This window comes from Bufo gargarizans, chromosome 2 (assembly GCF_014858855.1).
Source record: "Bufo gargarizans isolate SCDJY-AF-19 chromosome 2, ASM1485885v1, whole genome shotgun sequence".
Lineage (NCBI taxonomy): Eukaryota > Metazoa > Chordata > Amphibia > Anura > Bufonidae > Bufo > Bufo gargarizans.
Genome location: NC_058081.1, coordinates 694,189,609 through 694,203,911, shown reverse-complemented (window position 1 = coordinate 694,203,911; position 14,303 = coordinate 694,189,609). Strand labels below are relative to the sequence as shown.

The 14,303-nt window shown below is 46.0% G+C and overlaps 1 protein-coding gene across 14 annotated transcripts in view; it reads right to left on the bottom strand.

Moving 5' to 3' along the window:
* The window catches only part of PHLDB1 (pleckstrin homology like domain family B member 1), a 149,280-nt gene that overhangs the window by 94,662 nt on the left and 40,315 nt on the right, over positions 1-14,303 (bottom strand). For 13 of the 14 annotated variants that reach the window (XM_044282357.1, XM_044282359.1, XM_044282361.1 and 10 more), the window contains exon 1: positions 8,975-9,158. The exons of the other annotated variant lie outside the window; for it this stretch is intronic. In XM_044282357.1, the coding sequence (XP_044138292.1) occupies positions 8,975-9,058 (84 nt within the window). In that variant the 5' untranslated portion in view covers positions 9,059-9,158. Of the gene's footprint in view, positions 1-8,974; positions 9,159-14,303 lie in introns of those variants that run through there. 14 annotated transcript variants of the gene reach the window in all.

Below are 14,303 nucleotides of genomic sequence, written 5' to 3'. Positions count from 1 at the left end.
TTAGTACAGACAGACTAAGGCTAGTTTCAAACTTGCGCTAAAATCTTCTGGCAGAGGAACAGCCTGCCAGAGTTCATAGCCAGATACTACCTTTCCCCACCGGAGCCCATTGACTAAAATGGGACCTGGCGGGGATCCAGCCTGTTTTCCGCGTTAGTGCTTCTTGCTTTTTACCCATACCACAATCATAACACCAAGGGCACCCCAACTACCATCAGGCAGGAGCCCCAAAATCAGGGTGTGCTCCGGCCCATGGGAGCATCAGTGTGACAGCCAGAGCCACTACCACTACCATTTTCTGCTCCTCCTGGGCTGGGTCACTTTAAGCCATGCCCTATTCAGTTAAGCCACACCCCTTTCACACTAAGCCACTCCCCAGCATTGAGCGAGATGCAGTGGAGCATTCTTTTTGGCACATTATGGTCTAGAAATATGCCAAACGGTAGTGCATTGTATGTTCGAGGTGCAGTCACGTTCTGTGGGCTGCTACGGGCATTTACCGGCTTGATTTTCTTACCTCTATATATAATGATACAAGATATTACAATGGTACTCTATTCCCCTTGGCATTACTCCAGGAAACAAAGAAAATAACACAACAAAAGCGCAATAAACAGAAAACGAAAGGAAGTCTGCGGTATTGTATCTGAAGTATTGCCGTATTATGCTTTGTTTAAAGGGGTCTTCCAGTGCTTTGATATTGATGGCCTATCCTTAGGACTCCAAAGAGCGCTACCTCCCATTCACTGTATACCAGGCACAGCGCCTGACATTTTATAGTGGTTGTGCTGGGTATTGCAGCTCAATCCTGTAATACCAGGCACAGCTGCTGTAAACAATGAAGGGAACACTGCGCTTGCTCCAGCTCCAGGACCCGTGTGCTGTCCGCATTCGTATATGTCCCTTCCGCAGCCCCGCAGAAGATAGAACATGTCCTATTATTGTCCGTTTTTTGTGGACCATATGCAAAACCATTCATTTCAATGGGGCATTCTGTTTCCATATGTCCGTATTTCCGTTCCACAAAAAAATACAAGTCCTATTATTGTCCACATTACGGAAAAGGAATAGGACTGTTCTATTAGGGGTCGGCTGTTCCGTTTCGCAAAATACAGAATGCACACGGACATCATCTGTATTTTTTGCGAATCACAAAATACATACGGTTGTGTGCATGAGCCCTAAGTATATCTCAGTGTCCCCATTCTCCCTTCACAGCAGGAGAGGGATGCTTAAAGAGGATCTGTCACCTCTCCTCAGGCCTCATGCACACAAACGTATTTTGTTTCCGTGTCCGTTCTGTTTTTTTGCGGATAGGATGTGGACCCATTCATTTCATTACAGCTATCCGCATCCGTATGTCCGTTCTGTAGCCCTGCAAAAAATATAACATGTCCTATTTTTGTCAGTTTTGCGGACAAGCATAGGCACTGTTACAATGAATCCGCAAAAAAACGGATGCCATACGGACGTCATCCGTTTTTTTTTTGCGGACCACAAAACACATACGGTCATGTGCATGTAGCCTAAATATGTGTCTTCCATTTGCACCTTTCTCTTACAAATCTGTTTCGTACCGTTCCTCTGTTATTCTTCCTAGAAATTTTGCAATAAATTGACAACTGGGTGCCACCATTCTTCTTGCATGTTCGAGTGTGACTGTAGCCGTGGCCTGATTAGTGGCGGACCCCCACCAATCAGATATTGATGACCGATCCCGAGGATAAACCATCAGTATTTTACTCCCAGAAAACCCCTCGTTTTTTCTAAGACGCTACCGTTTGTGACCAGGGCGTCAGGATTTCATGACCCTCCTGACAAGTTCCCTTTAATAATAGCACAGCCGAACACAGCGCAGGGAGGAAATCTCAGCCTAGTAAACGCAGGAATGTGCTGTGAGCCGCGTCCAAAGCCAGATTTCCTGCCACATGTCAAAGACTGCAGATGACATCCTCTGTGTTACTATATATACTGGAACACTTGAAACCGTGTCTGTCTTACCCCCTGCCAAATTACAGCATTCCCTCCTTACCCCCCTCCTGTCCATTCGCAGTTTGCTTACAAAGAAAGCGACTTTTAAGCCGCCGTAACCCAAGGTTATATAGTCTGTAGGACGGTCGGGTCCATTTTTTGGATGCATCGTGGAACAATGGAAGAATCGTCAGTGAACGGTATTTACTAAGAGGAATAAAAGCTGCCTATAGGACAGACACATTCCTTTCCTCCTGCGCCCGGTAACCCTCAATTCCCAGCAGCCCCCCGTGCAGGATCACAGGATGTGGGACATCTATATTCTATGCCCTAGGTCTCTCTACATGGGTGGTCCGATAATCTGGAAGTCTCCACTCACAGGAACTTACACTCGAGCAGCCAGTGAGGAGCCACTTAAACGCAGTTGTCTTCTTCTAATCTCTATAATCAGAGATCAGCAGAATTCTGTTAGGCTGGAATCACACCTGCAGTTTTCTAAGGCCTCATGCACACGGCCGTCGCTATTTGCGGTCCCCGATGCATGGGCACTATTTTTGTGGCTGTTGCGACGGATCCAGACCCATTCAACTTGAATGGGTCTGTGATCCATCTGCACTGCAAAAAAATAGAACATGTTCTATGTTTTTTGCGGTGCGGAGGCATGAAGAGGAACCCCACGGAAGCACGGAACCCCACGGTAGCACGGAACCCCATGGAAGCACGGAACCCCACGGAAGCACTACAGAGTGCTTCCGTGGGGTTTCTCTCTGTGCCTCCGCACCACAGACGGATCACGTGAATGGGTCCGCATGGGTCCGTGATGTGGTGAGCACGCGGCTGGTGCCTTCATGTTGCTGACCCGCTGTTTGTGGGCCGCAATATGGGCACGGCCGGGCAACAGCCGTGTGCATGAGCCGTAAGGCTGGGTTCACATCTGCGCATCCGGCAGTGTGCTCCGACGGAGGAACAAACTGATGGAATTCACCGTATCTGGCGTACATGCTGGCTTTCAGAGAACAAAAAATACTACACACAGCATACAGTCATGTGAAAAAATTAGGACACCCTTTGAAAGCATGTGGTTTTTTGTAACATTTTTAATAAAAGGTTATTTCATCTCCGTTTCAACAATACAGAGAGATTAAAGTAATCCAACTAAACAAAGAAAACTGAAGAAAAGTCTTTTCCAGATCTTCTGTAAATGTCATTCTACAAAAATGCCTATTCTAACTGAGGAAAAAGATAGGACACCCTCACATGTATTCCCTCTTAAATTGGCTCAGATCTCACACAGGTATATCACACCAGGTGCACATAATTAGTAGATCGTTACTCTGCATGTTGAATGAGGCTTGCCCTATTTAAACCTCAGACATTTAGTTTGGTGTGCTCCTGACTGTTGAAGTGAGAGTGAGCACCATGGTGAGAGCAAAAGAGCTGTCAGAGGACTTCAGAAAAAAGATTGTAGCAGCCTATGAGTCTGGGAAGGGATTTAGAAAGATCTCAAAAGATTTTGAAATCAGCCATTCCACTGTCCGGAAGATAGTCTACAAGTGGAGGGCTTTCAAAACAACTGCCAACATGCCCAGGACTGGTCGCCCCAGCAAGTTCACCCCAAGAGCAGACCGCAAGATGCTAAAAGAGGTCTCCAAAAACCCTAAAGTGTCATCTCGAGAACTACAGCAGGCTCTGGCTACTGTTGATGTAGAAGTACATGCCTCTACAATCAGAAAGAGACTGTACAAGTTTAACTTGCATGGGAGGTGTGCAAGGAGGAAACCTTTGCTTTCCAAGAGAAACATCGAGGCCAGACTGACATTTGCCAGATAAAGTTGACAAAGACCAGGACTTCTGGAATAATGTTCTTTGGACAGATGAGTCCAAAATTGAATTATTTGGACACAACAGCAGAGGACATGTTTGGCGTAAACCAAACACAGCATTCCAAGAAAAGAACCTCATACCAACTGTGAAGCATGGAGGTGGAAGTGTCATGGTTTGGGGCTGCTTTGCTGCAGCAGGACCTGGTCAGCTCACCATCATAGAATCCACGATGAATTCTACTGTGTATCAGAAGGTGCTTGAAGAACATGTGAGACCATCAGTTAGAAAATTAAAGCTGAAGCGGAACTGGACCATGCAACATGACAATGACCCAAAACATACTAGTAAATCAACCAAAGATTGGCTGAAAAAGAAGAAATGGAGAGTCCTGGAATGGCCAAGTCAAAGTCCAGATTTGAATCCCATTGAGATGCTGTGGGGTGACTTGAAAAGGGCTGTACGTGCAAGAAACCCCTCAAACATCTCACAGCTGAAAAAGTTCTGCATTGAGGAGTGGGGTAAAATTTCCTCAGACCGATGTCGAAGACTGGTAGATGGCTACAAGAACCGTCTCACTGCAGTTATTTCAGCCAAAGGAGGTAACACTCGCTATTAGGGGCAAGGGTGTCCTATCTTTTTCCTCAGTTAGAATAGGCATTTTTGTAGAATGACATTTACAGAAGATCTTGAAAAGACTTTTCTTCAGTTTTCTTTGTTTAGTTGGATTACTTTAATCTCTCTGTATTGTTGAAACAGAGATGAAATAACCTTTTATTAAAAATGTTACAAAAAACCACATGCTTTCAAAGGGTGTCCTAATTTTTTCACATGACTGTATATGCCGGAAAGCGGCCAGATCCCATTACAGTGAATGGGGATCCGGCAGTGTACGGCTGTGCCGGATTCAGTAAGCTCCGGCAGTCTGTTCCTCCGCCAGAACAGAGTGCCAGAAATGAAAAGCACAGATGTGGACCCGGCCTAAGCCAAAACTGGGTCCAGTAGGAAGGAGAAGTAGAAATCTTTCTTTTATGTTTTTTTCTCTTTTTGAATCTGTTTCTGGCTTTGGCTCAAAAACTTGCACCAGAAGTAAGGGTACTTTCACACTAGCGTTTTTCTTTTCCGGCACTGAGTTCCATCCTAGGGGCTCAATACCGGAAAAAAAATGATCAGTTTTATCCTAATGCATTCTGAATGGCGAGCAATCCGTTCAGGATGTCTTCAGTTCAGTCTTTTTGACTGTTCAGGACGGAGATAATACCGCAGCATGCTACGGTTTTATCTCCGGCCAAAAATCTGGAACACTTGCCGAAATGCCATTTTTTCCATAGGAATGTATTAGTGCCGGATCCGGTATTCAAAATACCTCAATGCCAGATGCGCAGACTGAAAATAAATGTGAAAAAAATAAATGCCGGATCCGTTTTTCCGGATGACATCGGAAAGACGGATCCGGCATTTCAATGCATTTGTAAGACGGATCAGGATCCTGATCAGTCTAACAAATGCCATCAGTTGGCATACGTTTTGACGTAACTGCCTTCTGGGATCCTCTGCCGCAAGTGTGAAAGTAGCCTAAGAGTGGCCATAGCTGTCGATTGAATGATCCCTCCTGGGTCCCCCTTACACATCCACGTTCAGTTCGGCCAAACAAAAGGGGAGAGGGGAGAAAGCCGCTGTCAGACAGTTCAGGCTTATCTCCTGGGAGAACAAAAGGATGTCCTAAGCAGGAAGCTCAGTCTTGAGCCGGAAGTTGGCTGCATTGTGCAATGGATGGAGCTGCTAACTGCAGCACTGCTCCCGTTCTCTTTAATGAAAGCAGCAATTACCAGCTCTGTCCACTAATCAATGGATGGAGCTGTGCAGTCCCAGTGCCGACTTCCAGCACCGGAACTGCTCTAAAACAGCTGTTACGCTGGGTTCAGACCTCAGCGTTCTGAAAGGAGCGCTCTGTATGCGCGATTGTACCGGCGTTTGCAATCGCGCATACAAAGACAAGCGAACGCCCATTGTCGCGCGTTCCCGAAAGTCTATGTACGGGAACGCGCGATAAGACGCCCCAAAGAAGCTCATGTACTTCTTGGGGCGTCGGGCGTTTTACAGCGCGATCGTACGCGCTGTAAAACGCCCAGGTGAGAACCATGCCGATAGGGAAGCATTGGTTTCTCCTTGTTGAGCGTTTTACAGCGCGTAGGAACGCGCTGTAAAACGCTCAGGTGTGAACCCAGCCTTAGAGAGGGGTCTGAAGTGCAGGACCACCGCTAGGTCACGAATATTAAAATTCTGGAATACCCCTTTAAGCTGCTCATGCATACAGTATATTGTAAAAGTAGGCTCAAATGGCCGTTTTGGACCATACTTATCCAAAGACAAAAATAGTTACCGTAAAAGGGTTTTCCGAGTATATTTTTACTAATCCACTGGATAGGTCATCAGTATCTGATTGTGGTGGTCCAACACTGGGGATCAGCTGTCTGAGAAGACAGTAACACCGCGGCCTTCTCTCAGCTCACTAATCACAGCGTCCTACATTTGATAGCGGCTGTGCTTGGTATGGCAGCTCAGCCCCATTCTCTTGGGCTCAGCTGCGCGCCTGCGCCCTAGGCCATGTGACCAATATACAGTGACATCACATGGCCTAGGGAAAGCTGCAAGAAGGCCGCGAGTGCTGGTGCCTTCTGAAGATCGGCAGGGGTCCCAGATGTCACCGATCAGATACCGATGACCTATCTCGGATTCACTTTAGATGAAGGACAAGTCTAAACCAGGCAGCTCCCTTTCACTGATAATATTTCATACTCATATTTTAGTCATCCAAAAAGTGGAACTCATCCCAAGCAAGCAGCATATGTCGTAGTACAGGTGCAATAGACATTTTTACTCGGAGTCCGATGCATCTAAATGCAATATGAAACGACTTTGCAAATACCCTATGTCCGTCCCGGCATACCAGCTTGTCTTGTGAATGTAGGTGAGCTGCAGCACCAGGCACAGCGGCACAAATGGACGAGTCTCTGTGCAAGGGCTAACATGGATGGAAGGACCTGTGGTCACATGGCTGATGGTGGTGACTCCTCCTGGGCTGGACTCCCACCAGTCAGACATTGGTGGCCTGTCCTAAGGATAAGCCATCGATAGTTTATTCCCCCCCCCCCCCCCATGGCTGGTGAGTAATGAGACCCTCAAATAGAATAAGAAAGAACATGGAAGAACGTCTTTCTCAACACAAGGTGACAATATGTCAGATAGAAACTTATGTAATAAGATTTTTTATTCTCTATTCCAGTTTTATCCTGTAATTAACAGCTAATTACAGAGTAATCGGAAGCCAGGCTGCAATTAGCATCACCGAGCCGACTCTTCTATTGGAGGAAGCGCAAAACCTTCCCGCTAAGTGTCCCAAAGTATAGGGTTTCATTGTATCACATCGTGTTAATTTACATGTACTGTATGTCAACCCAATACCAACACTAGTACATTTACTTTCTCACAATTAAAGGGGTCATACTGGATACAGATATTGAAGACCTTTCCTCAGATCGGTGAGGGTCCAAGACTGGCCTTCAGATACCGAACAGCTTCGGGCAGCTGCTGGATCTAGATACTATTCAGTGCAAGAAGACAGCGCAATACACTGTGTAGTGGCCGTGCTGGGTACTGCAGCTCACTACGTCAGCACCAGAAACTACACCATGGATGGAGCCTTCTGATTCTGCTCTGTAGGCTGTACAGCTTCTGGTGTCGAGGCTGCCTGAAACAGATGATTGACGGGGCGCTGGGAGTTGGACCCCCACCAATCTGATAGGCCATCAATATCTGTAGCCAAGACAAACCCTTTAATAAAAAAAAAAAAAATCTTAGAATTTAGACTAGTTGTGTAGCTATAAGGGTCGCAGAAGTTGAAGTTGCACCCGAATCCTGGATCCTGAGGAGCCTGAAAGATCTCTGTTCCTCATAAGAGGAAAATCAGAAATTGTAGATTGTGGTTAAGGGGTCCTGATAAAGAATTTTATTTGCATCCCTGCACCAATGTCAGGTAGGCACGGGTCTAACATCTGGGACCGAATCTATCTGCAGAACGGGACCCCCAAAGTGAGCGGAGAGTAGCCACGTATGTACGGGTGACTTCCATTTCTATGGGAGTTCCGACAATAGCTGAGCACTGTCTCGTCTATTTCCGTAGAAGTGAATGGAGGGGTACCGCGCTTGCTCAGTTAATTTCTATAGGACTTCCGAAAATAGCTGAGCGTGCTCATTCAGTTTTTATTTTTTTTTTATATGGAACTCTCATAGAAGTAAATTAAGATTGTGCCATGCATGCCTGAGGTACTCTCCTTCACTTTCAGGGGCCGTTTTAGAGACCCGCACCTATCTGACCTTGATGTCTTATCCTAGCGATATGCCACCAATGTCTCAGATGAAACAACCCCTTTAAACATAGGGGGTCATTTACCAACAGATATACGCCTCTTTTATGGCGTATATCTGGGGCAGATTCTGTCGCACTCCATGTTGTGGCAGAATCTGCAATTTCTAAAAAAGGGGACGTGGCGGGGAAGGGGATGGGCCGGCCCTGGTTTAGGCATAGAAAATGGTCTAAATGTAAGACAGCAAGGAAACTGTCTTACATTTAGAATGGGTGGTGGATACGCCGAAGTTATGGAGAGGCTTGCGCCTCTTCATAACTTTGCCGATCCACCGCCAGCGCAGGGCCTTATCTAAAACGCCAGTCTTAATAAATGTGCCCCATAGTCTGAAATCATATTATGCTATGTCTTTAATGTCTTAAAAAACTTACATTTCAACCTCCACATCTAATCGAGGAATATGGATATTGGTATAAATGTGCTCGTAGATATGTTCAAGCTTTGTACGTACAATTATAAGACCAGGGTCAGACTGGCCCACCAGAGGATCCTCCGGTAGGCCTAAGCTCTGACAGGCTATAGACACAAAGAGTCGGCCCTCAGAATCATTTCCTCTGATGGACTTCAGTCCAACGCTGTAGAAGGCACCATATAAGAAACTGGATTACTTCTAGAACCCTATATATTCCTGTAGAGCTTCTTAAAGAAGCATAGATACATTGTTTAAATAGCACAAAAGTAGTTGACAATGCAAAAAGAGCTCCAAAAATAACATTTCAATGCAGTTCTTCTTGGGTTCTCCGTCCATTACTCACCTCTCGTCCGTTGTCCTCCTGGTGCCAGCAGGACGGGATAACTCTACGGTACAGCTCAATCAATGACCCGCAGCACTTTTCCATATCTCCCCCAGTGGGGTGTATAGGGATAAGGGGTCACTCAGCATGCCTATGGCCTTAACCAGGGGTAGTAATACATCTCACAACACCACAGCGAGCGGCCGCAGGCCTCTCCCTGTGACTTGTACAGGATATGGGTAAAGGAAAAGAGGGAGGAGAGATCCATTGTATGTTCAGGAAACTGGGAGTCGAGGGAAGAGAAAAAGAGCGAGCAGAAGTTTTATGAAGTAATGGAAGGATTTGGGAGATACGTAACAAATGGTTTTAATTTTTTGGAAACCAATAAACCGTATATGGTAACAGGAGACTGTACATTACAAGCCGTGTGTGAGAACGTTACATAGTGAAAGAATTAATATGAATGCATAACATTTTTTTAAATTTAGCTCTCATTACAGAACCTTCAGAAACCGTATTATGCCAGAAGGCTATGTAACTGGGGTTGATAGTTAAAGAGTACCTTTAGTTTCAGGTGACGTTTCAGAATAGGGTGTCATGAGTATATATAAGGAATATCGCTATTTATGACCAGTGTGTGACTTGTATCCTGCATTTATCACCTTTTTGATCACTTTACAGGCTCCATCTCTAATTGTCAGTTTTCCCTGGGCTAATAGAGGCAGATCGGCTGTTATGATGTCTCCCATACACTGCGCACAATCAAGAGGAGATCCTGCTCTCCAACCTTTCTGTAGCACCCCCTCAGAAGCAGCATGGGGGACATTAAACAGAAGTAATAGGCAGTGTAGCTGTGAATCCAGCACTGGGGTGAGATGACAAAATGTGCTAGAGCCAGCAGTAGCAGAGCCTCTATTCCTCCCGCAGCTTTATCCTGCATACACAGTTTTTTGGGCAGCAAGTAACCTGATCCCTCGTGAGCTAAAAATCCAGATTGCCTCTCAAAATAAATGTTATCAATGAATTGAAAGTTAATAATCAGGTCCAGAGGTTAAGGGAGGGGAAGAAGTACCTTGTAAGTGAAGAAGAAGGCATTTTTCTCTAATATGGTATATTGCAAAGTTTCTCACATTTGCTTGTACTTTTACAGTGTTATTTAAAGAAGAAACCATTATATTTCTCTTGATACATAAATTATAGGCATAACATAAACCTCATTCCAATGGATTGGAAGGCTAAGCTTGTTAGACCTATATGGTTTACTGTCAGATATCATTGGGTAGGGAGAAGCTAGTGTAGCTTCCCAGAGGGGGCAATACCACTTAATTCCTGGTCCTCTGATACTGTGCCTTAATAATATTACTTAGCAACTTATGTATTGTATAACATATAATGTGCCTGGTTGTCCAGCAGATGGCAGTGTTTCTGGCAGAAAGAGATCTTTAGATAGAATGGAACTTACCATTCCATTCCCCCCCCCCCCCTTTTTGGGGCAGAATTGGCTAATCCTGCTTCCTACCAAGGGAGGGGTTGCACGAAGCTATAGTTGAGTTGAGAGTTGGAAGGAGACGAGGCATTGGGCAAATGAGAGGAGCGGTCCCTCCTCCTGCAGCAGGAGTCTCCCAGGGGAAGCAGCTTGTAGAGCACTGTGACTCCTTGCAGTTCATAGACAGAGTATTACGAGGAGGTCAACAGCCAAAGATACCCCACTCAAAGGTACCAGAACTGCTAGAAAGTCCAGTAATCAGACTGAAGCCAGAGATTAGCTCAGCAGAGTCCAAGTTCACCTGCTGGAGCCATGAGAAAGATCAAGTACTGTTTGGATGACACAAGTTTATTGGAGTAAAACCGTTGATCACCAATCAGGCTACATTACCTAATACTGGGACCGGATCGACCTTGGGGGGGGACATGTTGCACTAGCAAAAGCAGCAATAATGAAAAAAACCTCATGATCAGGCTGGGCCAGGGGAAGGAAGTGCATCTGTCCCACTCTCTGTCACTAGACTATATTCCTGCAGTCTCCTTAAAGGGGTTTTCCACATTTTAGATATCCACCTGTTACCCATCCTCCTGATCTGTATTGATGAAAGCGCTCATTGCTTCTGGGCTCTGGCACCCCCTGAGAGCTGGCACCAGGGTGCATGCAGGGGTCCGCACCGCTGGCAACCACGGTCCGGATTCGGACCGCGGTCCGCCAGTTGAGTACCCCTGCCCTATATCATCAATAAAGCCTAATAGGTTTTGAATTCAAGATAAAGGGGGTCATTTATTAAGACCGGCGCTTTAGACGCGTTTCTAGAACTAAACCAGGCTTGGAAACCTGCCCACCTTTTTAGACCTGGCGTGAGCGGGGAAAAGTCCATAGGCGTATTTCTGGTTAGTAAATGACCCCCATGGACCTCAGTGGCAGCCAAATCTTTTTTTTCTCCTGGACCTTTGGGGCCCACTATAGTATTAAAGTCTGGGCCCACCGGAGGATCCTCTGGTGGGCTAGTCAGACCCTGATACTCTGTATCAAAGATAGGACGTCCAAGCCTTGTTAGTGGATCCAATAGACAGAGCTGTGCAAAGGTTCATTTTGCTGCCTTAAAGGGGTTCTCCCATGACTAATCTAAAAAATGAGAATCAGGCATCGTACATGACCATCTCTTTCTAACAAAGCTAGAACCAGCCCTGCACCTCACATGATCCAGAGATCTCCCCATTCATTGCTTTGCTAGATTTATATTAAGCTGACAGCTCAAGGGGCGTGTCTTTTCTGCTGCAGCTAAGGGGGCGTGTCCATGCTCTCCCTATCACAGCTCAGGAGGCGTGTCCATGCTCTCCCTATCACAGCTCAGGAGGCAGTTGAAGGATGAAACTGAGCAGTGTGCGGCCTTCTCAGTGAGCAGGTCAAAGACATAAGAAAAGAAACAAACAGCAGGTGGCGCTATACAGATACATTTTATTGAATAACTCAGTGGCTATGCAAAATTTTTATTACATGCAATTGCAAAAGTATTCAGATCCAGGTGCTGGTTTGAAAACTGTAGAATATTTTTTCGTAGGACAACCCCTTTAACCCTATTTCTAAATAGCCTGACCTAGGCAAAGTGGCTTGTTGCCACCCCCTGGCACTCATCAGCTGGGGCACATGTCCAGGTTACCCCCTCCCTAGCTACTCTGTTGCTATAATATGTCTGAAAAAAAAACACATGCATTTTTGCCTCCTAAAAAGGAGACTTTTAGGTAATGCTCTAGTTCTAGTAGTTCAGCCGATGTGAGCGTGATCATCCTATGAGCAGCTATGGGTCAATCATTTCTTTAGCTTTTATTTCCCCGTTTTTCTTCCCATTTTCAGCTGTTGGTCGCTTCATATCCGGTTTGGTACACCGTGACGCTGTATGACATGGCCTATCTGATGCACCTCGCTGCCTTCTGACAAGGATGAATGATTACTCCTATTGCCACGCTGTCATTCAGTTACTTGAGACTCATTCACACTCTCACCCAGTCTCTGACTTTTTCATTTCCTGCTTCAAACTATCAGAAAATGATCTACAGTTTGAATTCAGTTTTTAATAATCTTTTTTTTTTTTCCTGAGTCACTATCTATATTAAAAATCCTTACAGGGGTTGTGTTGCTTCAGCAAGTGGCATTTATTATGTAGAGAAAGTAAATACAAGGCACTTACTAATGTATTGTGATTGTCCATATTGCCTCCTTTGCTGGTTTGATTCGTTTGTCCATCACATTATACACTGCTCGTTTCAGTGGTTACGACCACCCTGCAATCCAACAACAGTGGACATGCTTGGACCCTATAGGAAAAAGTGCTGGACTCTCTGGTGGCCAAGACGCTGTGAGTGCGCAAAAGCTGGTGCTTTTTCCTATAGTGTGCAAGCACGACCATCAGCTGCTGGATTGCACGGTGGTCATAGCCATGGAAACGAGCAGTGTATAATGTGATGGAAAAATGAATCCAGGCCAGCAAAGGAGGCAATATGGACAATCACAATACATTAGTAAGCGCCTTGTATTTCCCATCTCTACATTTGCTGAAGTGACACAACCCCTTTAAATGTTTCCAGTTTCATTCTGGCCACTGAGCCTCATAATAGGCGGATGTTTCCTGTTCTGTAGAGATCACTTCTCAGCAGTCATCTCATCATCATCACAGGATTCTTCAGCTCCACCATTCTCCTCCCCCTCCCTGCAGCAATGATCTTTGCAAAAGTCATAGAGCATTCTCAAAAAACTCTTCTGTAGTCACAATGTATATGTATAAACTTCTGTTTATACCTCAGAGCAGCAGCAGAGCCAAGATGGCTGCCCCATATGTGAGATTGTGAAACAGCTCTTATTGCATGAACACTGTTAGTTTGCCCACAAGAGGCCGCTGTTTCCCCCACACAGCTAAACAGACTGCTCAGATTTAAATATTCATAGGAGGTGGAGCTGTGTGTCTAGAGGAAGGAAGCTGGCGTCCATCTTAGTTGCAGACTGGAAAAGTGTGCGAGAGAAGAAATCCATTAACATCCAAGCGTGGAGTCACCCTTTTGCGACCAGCCAATGTGAAGCTGATCGTGTCAAGGACCCGGATCCTGTCCAGGAGAAGGAGTACAGCTGCCAGGATCGCTGATGAGAGCTGAAGAGAAAAGCAACGGATTCTGCGGTATCGCACGTGTGTTGGATCAGCCTTTGTTCAGTTCGCTGCACCAGCTGAGGCAGAGCAGACCCGGGTCGGTAAGACAGATCGTGCACGCACCTCAATATAAGATTGGCGCCTTAATACTAGAGACTGTGATCAAACCTGCCGGTAGTTCGTTAGTTAGTGTTGCCGAGTGGAAGAGCTACCAAGAATTGTTGCTTGTTTATCACAAGGACTTATCAGTTATAGTTCTGGTTCGCTCCGGAGAACAGAGAGGACTTCACCATAATCTCCATTTACCCCAGCGAGTTTATCGGGAGTAATATAAATTAGGCATAGTGGCGTAGCTACAGTTGTGACCGGGCCCCTAAGCCAGAGGAGCCCAGAGGGCCCCCCTAGCCAGTGGTACTGTACTTTTCCCTTTATAAGATGCAGTGCATCTTATAAAGGGAATACTAGTGAGCGCTTCCATAATGGAAGCGTTCACTTGTATGCAGGAGGAGAAGGCGGGGGTGAAGGGCTGTGAGCGCTGTACTTACCCCTCCTCCTGCTTACTCTTACCGCTCTGCTGTGTCCTGGCTGCCTGCAGCGTTAGGACGTACAGAGCGCACTCTGACCTGACACTACAGGAGGTCAGGTGACTGTGCAGCGCCGGCCCTGAGAAGAGAGCCAGGACAGGGAGAGTGGCGGCAGGAGACAGGAGAGGTAAGGTATTT